At 43.8% G+C, this 18,838-nt stretch overlaps 1 protein-coding gene across 8 annotated transcripts in view; it reads right to left on the bottom strand.

Moving 5' to 3' along the window:
• Positions 1–11,417: 11,417 nt before the first annotated feature.
• Positions 11,418–18,838, bottom strand: part of TCF20 (transcription factor 20) — a 128,945-nt gene continuing 121,524 nt past the window's right edge. For 5 of the 8 annotated variants that reach the window (XM_027885050.1, XM_027885049.1, XM_027885053.1 and 2 more), the window contains 2 exons: positions 17,251–17,378; positions 11,418–13,519 (listed from right to left, as the gene is read on the bottom strand). In XM_027885050.1, coding sequence (XP_027740851.1) covers positions 17,295–17,378 — 84 coding nt within the window. In that variant the 3' untranslated portion in view covers positions 11,418–13,519; positions 17,251–17,294. The remainder of the gene's footprint in view (positions 13,520–17,250; positions 17,379–18,838) is intronic. The other 3 variants (XR_003571366.1, XM_027885054.1, XM_027885055.1) reach the window with 3 other exon arrangements.

Below are 18,838 nucleotides of genomic sequence, written 5' to 3' on the forward strand. Positions count from 1 at the left end.
GGAAGGATAGTCAGGATGCTGTTTTTTCAGAGTTAGGTACTCAATTCAGTTATTTATGAATCAAAATAAAAAGGGAAGCAAATCTGGCTAAAAAGAGAATTGCCTTTTTCTCCTGTGCTTATGGCTCTCAGGAGTAGACAGAAAAGCCTTGGGTGATGCTGTCTGCTCATAGGCAAGTCAGATTTCTCTCTTTTTTCACTCCAAGCTCATTAGCCTGTTTCTGATGGCTGCCGAACATCCCTGGCTTCCTAGGAAAGCATTCAGAGCAGCGTGTGCTCAGCATATCTCAGAAAGAGGAGATGAAGAGAGGCATTACTTCTGAAGCATACTTGCTGTTAAAATTTCTTTACAGTCCATGAAGGTAGAAGAGACTACCTCTCTTCACATCACCTTCCTGCTGGCTTGGTGGCTGTGATTGCTCCAAGGGTAAGAGTAAAAATATTCCTGTTCTGGGAAAGTGGTGCATTATCTACTTTGTTGTTTAAGCGTGTGCTCAGAGTGATGGCACAGCAGTTCTTTTGGTGCACGCTGTTAGCTCCTGCCTCATTCAAGTTACATAGACATTTTTAATACTGTGAGCATGTGCTGTCACTCAGCTCAGGACCCCTCTTCTCCCCTTGTGCCACCACATTTGCACAGCTGTTTAGCACAGAGAAACTTGTGTTAGCTGACCTGTCACTGTATGAGAAGGTGTGCAGACACGAACCTCTCAAACCCGGTCTTTTTGTGTGTTTGCCTTAGGCCAGGTCTGGCAGACACAGCAGGTTCTACAGAAAGAGTAGAACCTTGCCTAGCCTGGGGCCCTGCTGTATCTGTCTCTACGGAGGGACGACAGCAGGTATCTGCTCCTTGTGAGTTCAGTGCACTTCCATGAACTTGGATGTTTTCTGTAGCTATTTATTAACCTCACACAGCCCCTAGGACGGGCATTTACTGCTGCGTGGCTGAACAGGTGCAGGTGGTGGGAGGTACCTGCAGGTTGGGCATGTCAGGGGCACGTGTGAGGCACATGGCAGGGACAACATTGGGAACGAGGTTCCCACTGCCACAGTAAAAGGGACATGAGTCCAGCTGGCACCCCACAGACGAGAGCTTTTCATCCCTGCAATAAGCTGTCAGCAGGCTGCCAAGGGATCCTCCTCCCACAGCTAAAAACGACGTGGCTTCTCCTGGCAACCTGCGGAAACCAAAAGACACCTCTAGCTTTGTTCGCTCACAAACCAGATCAAATCTCAACACCCTCAACAATCCCAACACTCCTGTCTTACTCACAGGCACCTGAGGAGCTTTGAGGAGCAGGAATTAATGACAAGATGGAGAAAAAATAGTGGCTGATAGAGAAATCCAAGGAGAAGAGGGAAGAAGTGGTAAAGACAGCACAGTCTGGACAGCAGACTGTAACTGGCAAAGGCTCGTGTAGTAACAGGCCAGACTTAACGGCAGAGGAAGATGTGGCTGCTGCTCACTGGGTGCAAATTGACAATTTTTCTGTCAAGCAATTAATGATCTCCTGAATTCTGCCCTTTGCTCAGCAGTCCATTAAGGCAGCAGAAGATGATGAGAGGAAGAACTTATAGCAATTCTATTAGGAAACTATAAATAACTTTAACACTAAAGATAAAATGTGCATTTGTCCCAGCACTTTTTGTCTAAATTATATTAATGCACTAATCTGGAAATACTCAAACATACAATTTTGATGATCTAAACTCTCTGTTAATCATTTCTGAGAGCATAATGTGCTTGTTGTTAGAGTACGGAGTTTATTATTTTGCTATTTTCATAAATAACACAGCATCAAGCTCTTGTTAGCGATTTTTCATGATTTTATCTGCACTTTTTCTGTCAGTGTAAACAATGGCTTGAATACAAGTCAGCATTTAGAAGTTTTCCTCAGTGTGCTGGAAACAGAAGATTGTTGTGTGCCACTATGACAGTGAAATGGGTTGTTTATATTTGATTTCTGTGTGATGTTCCTAATGATAATTCACGCTTCACAAATCTGAATGTGCGTTGGAAATCAGAATGTGTATTTTAATTTTTCTTATGAATAGGAAACCCACAAATAACTTCTGGTTTGAAAAAGTGGCTCAGTCATGCTTACAGTTCAATTAATAACAGTGGGAGCATACGGAGTGAAATAGAAATGAGAAATAATGAAAGTGCAGGCAAGATCCTACTACAGAGTGTTTACCTGGTCGGTTACCCTTGGAGCTCTGTCCCAAATGATCTGTAGGTTACTTTTGCCAACACTCTCATAGCAACCATACATAACAGGCTTATTTTTCTGTGCTCATTTGTAATTGTGGTTTTGCATCATCAACAGAAATACCCCCACTCTTTTACCCAGGAGGTATCCATGAGCAGTGATCTTTCCACAGGAAGCTCCCTAAACCTGCTGACTCCCAGGTCCCCAGGAGATGGCTGTGTGGCGCCTACAGCTCAGAGCAAGGTGTTTCTGAGCACCAAAACGTGCAGGGCTGAGCTAGCCATGAAAAATGAATGCTTTTTGTGGTAATAATAATTTAAAACTATATGTTGGGTTGCTTAAAAAACCCACGAAAACCTGGAAATTTTCAAAGCCGTGCCACAGATGGAGATGACAAACCTTAGTTTTCCCATGGACTGAATACAGGCACTGTGTATGTGAGTTAGCACCTTTCTGCAGCTCCCTTCTCATTTGTGTTACTCCAGGATAAGACAAATTGGCTCAAGAGAGAAAGTTCTAGAACAAATCCTCAATTATTTTATTTACTTTATTACTACTTATTGCCTAATCCAAAGTCCAAAGATTTTTGATTTGTCTTCCCTCTGTTTTGAACTACGATCTAATTTCTGGGGTGGCCTTTGTACTCAGGACTAAAAATTCAGCAACTATTTCTAACTTACCCTGTTTTCCTGTGCAAGTCTCATAAATTTGATAGTGAAGGGCATCTCCTGGGCTGACAACTCCGTGGCAGATGGATCCCACCACCCACACGGACCTGCGGAAACAGAATCCACATGGGTCTGTATGAGCACACCTTGCTGCTTTTGCTGTCAGAGGGAAAAGGGGTAGAGAAAAAAGCTGCCAACCCAGCCAAGCTGACTTCTGTGGTCTCTGCTGTGGTTGTGAGAGCTGCCACTGATCACACTGTCTTCTCCTGGCTGGTTGCTCTGGAGAAGTGTCTCCAGACCCTCAGGGCAGTACTCACTCTCAGTGTCACACAGTGCACAAGTTTTCAGCTGGGATGGAAAGGCTGCAGATCACATTCTAAGCCAGTGAATGACAAAATTTGCCACCAAAAAGCATTCAGAGTGCAAATGCAACGTACAAACTCATTCACACCTCTTAATTGTTGCTGAGAGCCGATGGAAAGCAGCATCAAGCCCTGCCTCTCAAACAGGGGCAGCAGGCAGGCAGCAGTGCTGCCACCCCTGCCAGAAAGGGGTGCTGTAAAAACCTCCTGACAGAGAAACTTTCATCTTCTGCCTCATCTGCTCTGACTGTGCCCTGCAGATTACAAAGGGTGGTTTCTCATCCACCTGCAAAATCAGGAGACACACGCAAAAACTTGGCTAAAACCCCACTACACTTTTCTATGAGAGCTAACGGAGCAGCCACAAGGCTCAGCCAGAGCAGGGGAACGGCCTTATGTCATCCTCCAAATGCTATGGACGGCCTTTGGCCAGTCCCAGCCCCGCGCCCTCTGTCCCCCCAGAACTAGCACAGGCTTTGCTGGACCGTGAGTTGAGAGCCTTAAGGTGGCAGCACCAGACTGCCCTCGGGGCTGTGCCCGCAGCGCAGCTCCGGCCGGACGGGGTGGGCACGGACAGAAACAGCAGGGCTGGGAGGCGGCCGCGGTTGAAGGGTGGGCAGGTGAGCAGGCACAGGAAGGTGCGGAGAGGTCGGGTTGTGAGAAGGAAAGGCACCCAACAGGACAGAGGGGATTTTGCACCGCGTAGGGTTAGGTGAGGTGGGCTGAGACCTGCGGTTTCTACACAAGGCTGAGATGGTTCACCAGCCTGAGCGCCCTTTGGTCCCGCTTCCCTCAAGCAGGCTAGGCTTGACCAGAGTCAGGCTGGAGACCTCTGGTCTCTAGAGCGTCCACCCAAATACCAGGTTTGCTGGAAAGCAGGAAAAAAGCAAGAGGGAACTAGCATGGAGTTTCATTTAGAAGAAATAAGGCCTTGAAGACAGAGGCTCTGGTACCTTTCCCAAAGGCTTCATGAAGACAGTGATCCGCACTCCCCTTTCCTCCTGGCGTGGAGGGGGGATCGCGGCGCAGTTCCCTGCAGGAAGGGGCTCCAGAATAACCACCTGCTGCTGCCGCAACTCCCCAGGCTACTCTGGACAGCACTGCAGGTGTGCTGGATTTCAGGATTAGAACCACAGCTGCTCCAGGAGAACAGCTCAGTAGTACAGGAATGGGATCCCAGAGAGGGTGTGGAGTACTCACCCTGAAGGTTTTCAAAACTTGACTATCCAAAGCCTTGAACAAGCGAGTATAGTCCAGAGGCTGGCCTTCACAGAGCCACCAGGTTGGATGAGAGACCTTGAGAGGTGCCTTCCAGTCTATTCTGAATCAGGATTTCATGAGAGCTTTAAAACATGAATGTGGATGACAGGAAAAAATTTGATGTGTGTCATTTTTGTAACAGTCTCGTCTGATCACAAATTGAATTCTGGTTTAACTCTTTGATCTAGAGCAGGTATGCCTTTGTAGACACTGGAGATTTTCCTCCATTTCAGAAAAGAAAAAAACAAAGTTGAAGGAGTCTGGAATAAATTTACTTAGTCTAAAAAAACAAAACAAAACAAAACAAAACAAAACAAAAAATCCGAGAGAGAAAAAGGAAGAATTTCAGGACTTCAGACCTGCCCAGATGATAAGGACATGTGATAGATCAAAAACCTAATTGGAGATGCTGCTGAAGTGTAAGAGCACTGCAGTAGCCATGACATACCAAGGCAGGGACCTCTGTGTGAACCTTTTTGTGCTGCCTGAAGAACTGAGACCAGCTACAGATGCCCTTGATCCCACCTCAGGAGGAGAGAGAGGGCTCCTGCATCCCAAATCCTCTGGGCTACAGCTCCTTGAGTGACTCCAAGATGAATTATGACAAACAGGATGAGTTACCTGCAAGCAACACAGACATGTGACACACAGATTACCTGTAAGCAGTGTAAAAGATGGAGAAATGTAATGAAAGTCTCACAAAGACAGCTGTAGTCAACAGAAATGAGGATGGAAGTGTCTCCACCTGTTCCTACCTGTTTATGTACAGTCCTGTGCTCTTTGAATCTGAGTTGGCGCAAGACTTGTCAGAATGACTGGGGATCTTGTCTGCTCTGGCAATTACAGCAGCCTGAGCTGCACAAGCTGCAGCAGAAATCAAGCTCACTCGCTGTCAGTTGAGGCAGAAGTGAAAAGAACAGGGAAATACAGGAGTCGGCGGATTGTCTGTCCCACAACAGGAGTTGCCGTGTTGTGTGGCTGCGAGAAGCTCATTTCAAGGATGACCACTTAGGAAGTCGTGGCCTGAAGGTACAAACCCTGCTTACTGCATGGAAGGATTCATTTCATGAACACTCCCTGTTTGCCAGACAGAGACACTTGCCTTGTGGGAGACTTTGAATGGTGACATTGTAGTTGCTGAAGTGCCCCCTGAACTCCTGACAGACCTTGGCTGTGGTTTTTACCACTCCCACTCAAGGTCACACAAGCTGAGCAATGAACATTTTTTCTCAGCTATTGAATCCGTGTACTTGTGTATTTCCAGACATATGTATACACTTACCAATCAAAAAGGTAAGTGCACATATTCTTAAAACCCACAAATTGGTATATCCTTAATGCACCTAGTGAAGAAAAGGATAGGCCAAGGGGCCGTGGCAAACAGACAGATGAAAAAGCTGCTCAGGCAAGCCCCAGTCTTGTTCTTTCTCCTACATTGTGAAGGACAAGAAAAAGTTCCACCAGATCCTGCACAGAACACCTGACTGCAGATTGAGAAAGGTTTTATTTAGGTTTTTGATCAGCTACTCCCAAAGTTCAAGTAACTCCAGTAAATGCTAAAAATAAGGGGCAAATCTCTCTATTTAGTCAGATATGGTAAACAGAGGTTGCCGAGATTTCCGGCACCTGTCTCAAGCAGCTCTTTCAGACAGCTCAAATGAAACCCTAGAAAATGAACACCAGATTTCGTGTTCCACAGTTTCTGTGGGGTGCTACTGACTGGAGGCAGAAAACCAACACAAGGTATGTGTGAGGAAGGACCAGTCAAACCAGGTACCCTGGCCAACATTCCCTTTTGAAGCACGACTAAGACTATCATCTATTTGGAACAACCATTGGGATACAAAATGGTTGTTCTACGTTAAAGAGTTGATTTCAGGGCCTGTTGCTGTGCAGTCTAATAAATGGCACACAATAGGTTTGGTACGGTACCTTCCTGGACTGCTCTTCCAAAACTCACACACACGTAACTTCACACAGTCAACAAAACACCCACCTCCACCAGTGAGGACTACAGGCCTTCGAGTGCCTTTCCACGGGTCTCAGGTCTCCTCTCATGTCTTAGCATAAGTGGAGCCCCAAGAACAAACCCTCCCTGACTTCTACTGACCTGTTATTTCTCCATGGCTCTTTCACATAATTAGGCCGCTTGTAGAAGGTTTGCTCACCTCTCCTTATCTTCGAGAGGAACTTTGGACCATAAAGCTGCAGTGCTCAGCTTCGGGGTGAATCCATCAAATGTGGGTGGTGAGCAGTGTTTGAGGCCAATGGGTCACACTCCAAAGCAGAATTTGTCCCAGTTACTGGCAGTGGCAGTCTACAGTCACTGTTGCCAATTATTAGGGATCAGAATTAGTGTTTCTCCTTCTAATTTGTACATCTTCTGATCTGTTCATTTTCTAAACTGCAATAATTCTGTGCAGGCAAAAAGATGCCCCTTCTTTATCTCTTCTTCTGAAGCAACAGACGACAAACTCGATGTTTGCTAAGACCACCTTTCACATTTGTCATAAGGAATGTTTACACTTCTGCTCTACCAGCATCTTTTCCAAGTCTTTTGTGTTCCTGTAGCAACACGCTGCTGCTGTTTTTAATAAAAATGAGTGGTACAGCCAGAGTAGGCCACGAGGACTGCACCCATCAATACCATCTCTTTAAGGCTGCAAATGCTCACTTCCATCTCACAACTCTGGAAGCTTCTCCTGGTAGACATTCCTGTTCTGTGCAGCCAAGAACATTTCCTACTCGGAGGAGAACTGAACATAACTCTGGAAATCTGCTTAGAGACTACAAAATCAGGCTATTCTGTGTGGCCTCCAGTTTTTGTACCTGGAAGTCTTCATCAGTGGCACTAGAGAGACTTTGCTTATTTTCTTGCAGAGAGCAGCTCTTTGGTTTCATTCCCAAACGAGCACTTAGATTTTTGCCATCTATCACCTGTACAGGTAACAATTTCTCTTCAAAAGTTTTAGCCACAGCAGCACACCAGGTGAACAGAAATACTGCAACATCCAGCGACCTCATCTTGGGCTTCCAAAGCAGCAAAGATATTACAAACCCCAGAAGTGTTACAGTAAATTGGTCTTTGTTCTGCTTATACACACTGTGCTTTCTTGCCTCTTTGAGATCCATTTCCAACTGCCAATTCTTAATTTTCTAGTACAACACTGAACAATAATCTGTTTTTCTGTATTTCCCCTGACTACAAATGGGAACCAAGAGATCTGTCTTACTTGTAAGGTACTTCAACTCCAGGTGACAAAAAAGTGCACAAGAAGTAGATGTTATGCCCTACAATACAGGTCAAATATCTATTCATGGTAATTCCAACAGTCCCAAAAATAATGTCCTCAAAATAATCTACAATTTATAAGAATCTAATGATTCCATTTCTCTTCTGAGAGGGCAACCCAGCTCAGGTGTGCAGGAACTCAGGTGAAAGTCTAATTACCTCTTCCTAACACAAATGCTGTAAAATGTACAGACTTCTATTTTTTAATAATACCATGAAATGTGGTAACCTTTCTTTGATAAACTGGTTTCAGCTCAGGGGACTCTCATACAATGCAGGCTTATCCTTACACCACCTATTTATCTTTAGTGTAAACGCCTCCCAGCTGTTTCCCTGACCATTTCTCTGCCATTCTTTGCTGCTCCCCACTGAAAGATGTGGCACTGAAAACAGGCAATTTCAGTAAAACTCAGGAAACCACTGCCATGATTATATCTCAAAGCCAGGGAGCACTGACCTCCAGTCCCACTGCAAACCTGAAGTTTGGCTGTTAGCAGGTGTAGCTACAGCCCCAAAGCCCCTAATGCAATGCAGGTGGTATTTGCTGATGACCTGGCTGTGCTCACGTTCAGGAGCACGTGCAGGTTTTATCACACAGAGGAGAACACACCAGCCTGAATCCTCACCCCCAGCCGGAGCAGAACATTTCCTTCACAGGAGAGTTGCTGTGAGCTAGAAGGCTGTTTTTCTTGTTCAAATTATTTGCATGGGAGGTAAGTCTCTCTAGGGCTGCTAATACATACCAGCATTTCTAAAGCTGGCCAGGTAGGGTCAAAACCTTGAAACCATAGCGTTAAAACTGAGTGAAGCAATAAATTACAAAAACCCTCCAGAGGATGAGGAGGAAAGGGAAGCAATGCTGGCTCTCAGTATAGCCCTGTGAGAGAAACCAGCAAACAAGCGATGCTTCCCTCCTAATTCAGGCTCCCTTCTGTAGAAACACCAAGTGGGATATGGGTGCCACTTAAGAAATTAAATCCCACAAAAAGATTCTGTAAGCAGCACCCTCTTCACTCACCAGCTGGATGACAGAGCTGACCTTTTGGATCCCACTAAAAGTACAGAGCAAAATATTAAACACTCACATGCAGAGACAATGACAGCAACTATTTCAATGACCTTTGCACTCAAAGGAAAACCTAATTCTGTCCTTCAAAGCTTTAATTAATTAATTTTAGCTGAACAGCACAGGTCAGTTTGGGAACTGATGGTGCAGGTACCATATGGAGCGAATTTTTCAGTGATGTGCATTAGCCAAGCTCTCTTCAGTGTGCAGCAATGCCAGAGAGAATAGCTGGAGTGTTACTGGTCTCCCACAATTTTCTAATAATTACCTTCGCCCTCTACCTTTATTGACTAAATTCTCTGACTCACAATATGCTGCAGGAGTTCTACCTTAAAAAACCCCCAAAACAAAAAAAACAAACCCAAGACTAAACATGTTTGTTAGAATCTCATTCTGTTTCACAACAGGGATTTCTAACCCAAAACTAAGATTGAAACTACACTTTCAGCATCTCATAAGAAAGTCAGCAGAGCCACATCTGTTTTCTAGATCTGTAACTGAACCTGGATTACCTGTCCTCTCTCTGTTCTTTTCTACATAACTTTTAACCACTTAAAAAAAAAAAAAATCCAGAGCATTGATGATTTATTCATTCTCAACTATGCAGATAACCTGTTCCACTTCCAAAGGTCTGATATTCCCACTGTACACTTTTACATAGAGGTCTGCTTTTCCCAATCCATTTTGGTAAGTCAAGGACCTAATCAGACAAACCCATACTGTGTCCCTCTACCAAGTATTTCTACCGTATCCAGGACACCCACTGCACTCAAGACAGCACAGGTAGTTTCCTGATGTAATGACATGATTAATAGGCATGATAATTTAGAAAGTTTACATCCAACTCAGCCCCCAAAATGTTCCCCCTGTGAATGGTAAATGTACCAGCTCAAGGTATTATTTCCTCACATACATTCTTATGTACATTGCAGTTCATATTGCACATCAACCAGTCCAAATACCAGAGCTGTCATTTAACTGCCCACATCTAACAAACTACTTTTTTTTAAATGCATGTCCTACTGAAAATGTATTTCTTTACCTTGGCATTAGCTGGACTACGTGAATCAGCTGTGCAACATTCTTCAGCAGATGCTCTGCCTTAACCCCCTGAAAGGTTTTTGTTTCAACACCATTTCACATCATCACTTTGCCTTGTTCTAAGCATTTCAGAAGGTTCAAGAATATCACATCCGTAGGTAAAATCCACTTTGCACCTACGTGGTACCTTCTGCAGTGGCAGCTGAGACTGGTTTCTCCTGTGCTGCACAATCCAGGAGTCTATGCCTTGGATTTCCAAGTGTGGATTTCAACACGTAATAAAAATCCATGACAAATGTATCAATCAACAGCTCCTGGTATCGAGATATGCTTGCTGTATATAGTCCAGGGTCTCTGTCAGCTCCTGCAGGAGGAGTCCCTTTATCCTTGTCGCATCAACAAACATCCTTTGCATGTTCAATCCACTGCATATCCTTTATGGGAAAACGTGATCTTTTCCTTTGACCCTGTTCAGCACTGGTGACTTGCTCTGGTTACTCACTGGAGCTTCCTTTTTAAATGGCAACCACGCACTTCGGAAATGCTGCTAAATCCCCACATGCAATTGCCACCACACTGGTTAAGTCTCCTTCCTTTCAAAAGACCCCAATGGGAGTCACACAGCATGGAGAAACACTTTGAAAATGAGCCTCCTTATCCAAACTCTCATTAGGTCACTCCTCATCCAAACAGGTAATTCCCAAGTGGCTGTCAGGCCGCTCATTTTCCTTTATACACAGTCTGTGCTTCCATGTTCTGCTGGGGGTCGTTTCTGCTCCACAAATTCTAAATTAGCAAACACTTCCAACCCTTTTCTTTCTTTCAAGTTTAGGGTATCCATGAGATCAAGATGTTAATTGCTTTTGCAGGATGGAGGAGGTGAAGGTTCTGTACAACAGCTGCTTTCAGAATCCACTCAGCACTATTATTTTCTCAGCCAAAAGAAATTTTTATTTCCAACTGGATTTTATGACTGTTCTGGATCATTTCCAGGTTCTCCAAAGAAGCCATTACACATTGCTTAAATTCCTCCTGGCCTGGTTTTAGAATTGTGGTAGCTCTGGTTTCTGTAAAGACTTGGCCAACAAAGGTGACCAACGTGCACGACCCCCTCCCTACCAGAGAGCACCCCCCACCTCTGACCACAGCTGAGCTGAAGGGTTTTAAACACTCCCCACTGAGAAATACTTCCCACAGAGTCAACTGCGGTACCATTTCTTTATTTGCTCGACACGATTCCCACTACTCTCCAACCACGGTGCACGAGGAAATACTGAATCTCCACAATTGCCACAGGCTCCCCCATGGAAAACCTCCAAGGCTCCCTCCCAGCTGCCCAAAAACCTCATGCCTCTGCTGCGTGACGCCACCCTGAAGAGCCAAAAACATCAAATTCAGCAGTTGCAGCACACGCTGGGCCGCTGTCACGGTGCTGCAGAGTTGACTCTTCACCGACATAAATCAATGCAATAACTTTTTTTTTTTTTTTTAGAATAGGTAGAATAGAACAGACACTATGAAAAAAAAACAATTTTTATTCAGTTGAAAAGAAGTCATTTACTCAATCACATTAACTATGCTAAAAATGATTTTTTTTCTGACTACACCAGCAGTTAAATATTTTCAGCACCAATTCAGGACACATTAGTGACATTTATCACAACAGGTCTATTTCTCAATGTAAAGGACATACTAACTTCAGTAGCTGCTACTGGGAAAGGAGTAAGCAGAGGACTGCCTTTCTTTCCAAATATTTACGAGTGAAAGTAGCAACTTCTAGAAATAAATAACTGCCAAATTATCTCCCAAATCTTTAAATCGATCTTTTAAAAATAGAGTTAAAATAGATATCTTAATATGAGCTATCATAGATTTTATTTGTATGTGCTGAATACTCCAAAATGCGAGTAGTTGAGCAAGCATCCAGTACATAACTTTTAAAATAGTTCTTCCCTCCCCACAATATCAACCCCATTTTTTATCCATGTCATGCTGGTTAGATCCCTATCTCTAGTGACTTCCCAGTAAACACCACGCTGTTGGATATCGCTAGGATATGCTACCGCTCTATGAGTGAAAGAAGTCAGTGACCTGGTGAAATACCACCAACTCACACGAACAGAAAATTCATCCAGTCATTGGCTCGTTATCTCTGAACATCAAACAAATCCTAAGCTTTAGTTTTTCAAAGCCTTTGTGGTCTTCCTCTCGCTGGGCCAGTTCAGAAGGTCATCACTGAAGGCAGAACCGATGAAGGCAAAGAAACCAAAAAGCAGCAGATAGTACTGTCTCTCTCTGTCCTTTTAAACAAATCAAGTTCGCACAAAACAAAAGGAGACAAGGTTAAAATGAAGTTTATTAGTTTTTTTGGCTTTTTTAAGCTTTTTTTATATAAAACTGTTTGTGAAACAGCTATTTTTATTCCCATGGCAGAGTGACCCCTGAAAGATGCACTAACCCCTTTCTTAAGGCCTTAACAAGAAAAAAATTATGATTTTTTTGTTTTGTTTTGTTCCTTAAACCCAAATGTTTTAAAATTACATAATTTACAAAAAAAACCCCACCCTAAATAACCATACTGTGTAGGTTGTTACACTGACATTCCCTCTTCCTTCCTTAGGAAAAGCAAATACATAAAATAAAAAGAAGGGCCAAGTGGATTTTCCCCAATCAGTTTGAAGGTACACTGACTCCACCAACATTCAGACTTCCTTTTGTTCCCCAGTCTGGCAGGTAAACCATGACTTCCTCTCATCTGCCTTCCAAACTGAAGGCAGCTTCTTGGAATGATTTGGGGGTGCACTTTGTTGCCACAAAGGAGAGATACTCCCTTGCCTCGCGTGGGACAGCTGTTCCCACACAAACGAGGTGTACGGGACCAAACAGGCAGCAGCCTCTTACTTCATGGGTCTCATGACCCAAGAGTCTTCAGATGTTTTTCAAGCTTACGCTGTTAACAGTGTTTCTCAAAACACTGCCCCTCACACACAGGTACTGACACCCCATCACCTGCAACCATCCAAGCCTTCCTCCCACACCCTGCAATCAATTCATCAGTATTTTACTCGCCTTTTAAAATGGAATTTCATTGGATGTTGTGAGAAAGAAAGCAAGAGGAACAGAGACAAGTCCTGTTTGGAGTGCTCCCAATTCTGCTATTCTTTCCCACAAAATGTTAGGCTCAATGAGCCTTGCTTTAGTTTTGGGCTTAATATTTACTTTAGCTATAGGTTTCTTTTTTAATTTATATGGGGTTTTGTTAATTTTAATCAAAAGCATCAAAAGGGATATAGCGCACCTTTCATTTAAAACAAAGTCTTTCAAGACTAAAAAATAGATCTTTATATATATATATATTTATCCCTCCCTCTTTAATTCCCCCCACCTGTTTCCTTTTTCCCCCTCCCCTTCCCACTGTCACTATGGAGATTGTGTCCATGGAAACAGCTGGTTCAGACTCCTTGGTCAGATTCTGTGATGTCATCAGTCTTGAGTGTAATGTAAGAATTTATGAAGGAAGTGCTGGCATTGGCAGGCACGTCGAGAGGGGGCATGGCTGCACAGTGGGAGAGATTCCATTCAGTCACGAATGTCCACCGCTTTTTATCTCAACAGCCTAACCTGAAAAACAAAGTGAAAATAATATTGGAATGGTTCCTTCCCTCTGCCGGCCAGCAGGCCCCCCAGGCTTTGGAAAAACCCACTCAGCACCTACCACAGCAGTAACACCAAGAGCTCTTTAGTTTTGTGGACTGAAAACGGATGAAAGCACAAGGGTGAGGAGTTCATAAAAGCAAATCCATGGATAAAAAGCATTAGTTTAACAACCAGTAAAAAATAAAACAGGCCCAGTTATGGAGCAGGTCCAGGATGACAGGATGATCCGTGCCACGACTCTGACGGAGCCACTACCGCCAGCAGCCAGCCAGGAGCTCGCTCACCTCATGCTCGCTCCTCACGCTGATGGTGAGAACGGGAAACAGCGGGGCCAAGTGTTCCAATGTGATGACAGCTTCTGGGATGCCATGCTGCCCCTCAGGGGCTGGACCCAAGTGTTTTCATATACAGGTCACCCCACTACCACCCAAGAGTGCTTGCTGGTGAAGGTGCAGCAAAATAGTGAAACCAGTATCAAAATTACAGGAGTCCAGTCGCAGGAACCAAATCTGGGAAATGGCTACATTTCACCAGCTAAAGGTAAAGCTGTGGTTTGACTAACTGGAGGGCAGGTAATATTTCTTTATGTTGCTTCTTTGTTCTAATTGTCATGTTATGGTGGTGGCAGCAGTTCACGGAAGGACTAAGCTTGTGATGTGTTTCAGCACAAATGTGGAAATGTCCAAGTGTTTGGCACATGTTCTCCCTGTCCACAAATCCTCTGAGGCGAGAAAATGAACTTCAGGAGTTTGCTAGGTTGGTGGAAGCTCAGTTCAAAGAGAAACCACAATTTCATTTCTCTAAGCTATGGTTCTCATTCTTAATGTGCACAGAGAGAAAGCAAAACTTGAAATAATATATTTCTTTTCTCCCTTCTCCCAACAATTTATTTATTTAGTAAGGTCACTTACTTTGATACGACTTAGAGAAATCCCTTCCTACCGGCTAGTGAGCTCAGGAAAAGGAAAAAAACTTGCAACATAAGTGATGCATATGGAAAGCAGTTAACTGAATTAGAGGTGTGCCTGGGAACGAAGTAACACCCATGTTCATTCATAGCTGGCAATTAAGCTCCAGGAACCCTAAGTAAGTGTGATACAGAAGTCAGTGCTGCTCTCATCATCAGCACATCAATTAGATTACATCCCAGCAAGCCTAACTCTTGGCTGCAAATATCCCCCACCCAGGGGTGCCAGGCTGAGAGTGAAGAGAGAGTCAGGCGAGTACGTACAAAAACCAGACGGGTAAAGCCGTGGAGCTACAGCTGAAGAGGAAAGGGGGGAGGTTTCTAGAGAGTTCAGGCAGCTGACCTTTGTGGTGTTCATTACTGTGCAACTGCGAGCCCTTGCTGAAGGAGTGTCAAGGCCGTGTTGCTGTCTCTGGCTCCTGTACAACTGCAGCATGCCCATGCCTGGAATTGGTCCAGAGCATTAGGCACTGGCTCGGGGAAGAAACAGGCTCAACACAGAGAGAGAGTCCTTCCTCGTTCCTGGACAAGATCCAGAGCACCAGACTGGCTCTCACAGTCACTCTCCAGATCTGGACTTGATCCAAATGTTCTAGAGGCAACTGGCTCAGGGAGAGAGAAGCAACAGAGACAGAATACACTGACTTGCCTGGATGTTATCCAACATGCAGGATTTTTCTTAACTTGCTGGGCTCAGGAGTGAACCAGGACTCAAATCTCACTGAGGGACCATTCTATCTTACACTAAGGCCAGAAGAAGGGCAGTTCTTTAATTATCACAATAATACAACAGAAATATTTTTTAATGTAATTGGATCTTTTAGATTTGCTTAGGTTTTATATTTTGTAATGCAAGGTCAGGTTGGAGAACCTAATTTTTAAGACATTCTCAACATCAAAAGGGGGTGGCATAATAGGACCTTCAGATAAGAACTACTTGAGGCAAAAGTGGATTTGGAAAGAAATGATACTTTAGAGAAATGTCTAAAACACACAGTGAACACGGTGCAGAGATTCCACAGCCTGCAAGATCTTAACCCAATACATTCCTATGATATATAAAAAAAGAGTTAGCACTGGAAAATAATGCAGGAAACAAAGCTGTGTAAAGGTCTCTGGGACACAGTTCACCAGTGCCTTAAAGGAACAGCCTGAAAATCATCACTGATAAGACTTCCCCAGTGTTAAACAGTTGTAACAGGCACCTTGTCTGTGAGACCACCATCCTGTTTTAACATTATGAATTACCTTGCCTATTACACTTTAAGGAAAAGAGAAAAGCTTAAAGAAATCCCAGTGACCTTTACCATGGAAGGAAAAGGCTACTCAAACACTGAATACTGTTAAATAATACTGTCTGCATGGTAACTACTAAAACAACACTCCAAAGCCAAGAAAGAATGCTGTTAAAAATGAAAAATCACAGAACACAATAGAGCTAAACCAAGTCAGCAGTCAGTGTACAAAGTGTTTATATGAAACACTATCTGTCTTCTGCTACTGCACTAAAACCCCAGAATTTTTCCAATTAATCTCTCATCTTTCACAGAAAACACCATTAAAAGTATTTCACAATCACATAACTTGAAAAATAGGAAAGATTCTATGGCAGGGGAGGTGCCTGGGAGGCAAGAGAATGGCAGTGAGGGAAGGGGATTATCATCATCAGCTCCAAGAACTGACATGAAAGAGCAGCTTCACCTGCATGATTGCATGAAAAGGACAGAGAAGCAACCATCTTGAGTAAGAAATGCAACTGAGCAATGAAATGAAGGCAAGAGACCTTCTTGGGCTGCAGTTTCATGGAAAGGGTGCCAACAAATATTAATTTGAAACCAAATACTTATTTCATTTTAATCCACCCTGTTGCCACTTGAACAACAGTGCACTTGCCATTGAACACAAAAAAAGAAATCCCAACCTCATCCTGTTCCTTGGGTGCTACTCCCTCCTTGTGCCAGTGTATTTTTCCACCATACAGTGAACCCGATGGGGACAACGACCCAGCTCAGACATGACAAAAAGCAGTTTCAGACAAACTGAACCCCCCACCACGTTCACACATGGCTGTATGAACGCTGGGACTGGACAAAGGAGGAGGCAGGAAGGAAGCGCAATGGAGCACTTGGGGAGCATTACAAAGTTGCAAAATTGTGAGCACTTGTGGATGTAGCTCCACCTTCTCTGACCTAGGTCTGTTCATAAAATCGAGGAAAACTCTGGGCTAAGAGAAACACAATGGGCTCCTGCTAAGACTAATTTATTTATCCTTATATCTACATTTCCAGAAAACAGCGGAATCCTAGACTACAATAATCCTGAACTCACCAATATTTTAATTATTCCTTACATACAGAATCTAAGATACTTCAAGGAATTTATTTATTTATAGGGAAGTTTATTAACTACTGAGACTTGCAAAAGCACCCCTTCAGATCCTTAGGGACACGATATAAAAGGAGATATCTGTCACTGGTTTAGCTGAGAGAGTAATCAGGCATTTGTAACAGCTAGCAAGCTTTGCCTTTCGCCGCTTGACAGAAGGAACTGCTGCAGAAACACAAAAAAGTGAAGTCACTAACCTGAACAGAATGGTAGCGGGGGGAAAAAATCATTAAAAATTTTCTGAATGTACACAAAAGTACCTTGATTTCTCACAGAAATGGGGAAGGCACTGGAAGGAGCCACAGAAGGCAGCAGTGGAAACTGGAAACTTTCCCCAACTCACCTGTGCTTGCTTTTATATCCATTCCCAGGAGTACACTTCCCCCCTCACCCCCGCTCCGACTGCTCTGTGCTGAGGCTGCCTTTCACCATCTTGTTCTGCAAGGAGGGAAGAGAGCAAGGAAGGAGGGGCTGACGGACCAGCAAGCCAAACAGAGGAGGAAAAAGAAAATGAGGGAGAAACGGAAGACAGGGGTAGGGAAAGTGAACATACAGAAAGTGAGAGAGAGAAAGAGAAGTCAGTATTGAAACCAGACACAGATTTTTCAGACAGAGTTTTTCCTGAGACAAAAGCAGGCAATTCCGCAAAAGTAAAGAGTTTGAGATATGAAAGCCTGGTTAATTTTAAGAAACACAGAATTTAACACAAAAAGATAGAACAAGCTGAGAAGCATCACTTTAAAATTGCTCCAGAGATGGGTTAAGACAATCTAAGGCTGGAGACCCACCGAAAGGTGAGGTAATTCCATCCCCTTTATAGCCTAGTCAGTGCCTCGGCATCCTCCTCTGGTCTGTTGCAACCACATTTGCTTCAAGGCAGACACAGAGCCAGTTGGATCTGCGAGAGGAAGCTAACCCTTCGAAAGATGATTAGTTTTCAGGCAGCGTTTGCCCTGTGATAAAAGCTGATATTTTGCATAAGTAGCACATTCAGGACATGGATGGTTGAAGCATCAATGCTGACAGAAGGAAATGGGAAAGCTCACTGGGGAGCACAGGGAAAGGCAGGACCAGTCCCTCTGGACTTAGCTTGCTTATGCCTGAAGTGTCAAGCGCAGTTAATGAGGCAAGAAGCACCTTTGCTCTCCAGGAGCTGCTTATTATGATGAAGTGTATTTACCGATGTGAGGCATGGACTGCGAAAGGGCAAGAGGCACAGTACTGGGGACTTACTCAGCGCTAGTGGATTTATAAAGTTAGCTCTTCCACCCGTTAACTACAGAAGAGTGAGGTATTAGACAGATACTAATTAAGCTAATAAGGCTAAACTGGTGTTACCTAAAAGCATGGCTTTCAATGGTCCTAAAGTCTTTCTTCCTCTCAATTGCTCAGGTTCTTATAATGCAAAAAAAATTGATGCCATTTGTTCCCCAGTCATTCTACAGCAATGGTTTTCAACCTTCCTGTTCCTGCCTTCTCACTGTCTGGAACTCCCCTTTCCAGCCACTACAATGGAAGGAGGAGAGTGATCCTATATTCAGCACTGCAGAAGAATTTGGAACAAACCAGTAATGCTTAGTGAAACACGTGGTGAGGGCAGAATCACAGCCAAGCGAAGACAGCTCTGCTTGAATTCAAACAAACGATTCGTGTCTTTACTAAGCAAAAGCCAACAGACTTCAGTGACAAAGAAAGGCTGCTGGTATTGAATTTCTGTTTTCGATGCAACAAAGAAAACGATCTGCAGTGGGATAGTTTTGAACAGAACTCAAAATTCTTTTGCCTCATGAAGTACCTTTATGAACTTAACTGGTAGTTTTCCCCCTCTCACCCCCCAGGACTATTTTAGAAATCCATATGCCTTCTCAAGAACTTCTCTTGGAGGCTGGATTCTTTGTCTGAAACTGAAAACAATTGTTCCCTTTCACCGA

The sequence above is a fragment of the Empidonax traillii genome, unplaced genomic scaffold (assembly GCF_003031625.1).
Source record: "Empidonax traillii isolate 1590-97213 ecotype Southwest subspecies unplaced genomic scaffold, ASM303162v1 scaffold159:size1039807, whole genome shotgun sequence".
Taxonomy (NCBI): Eukaryota; Metazoa; Chordata; class Aves; order Passeriformes; family Tyrannidae; genus Empidonax; species Empidonax traillii.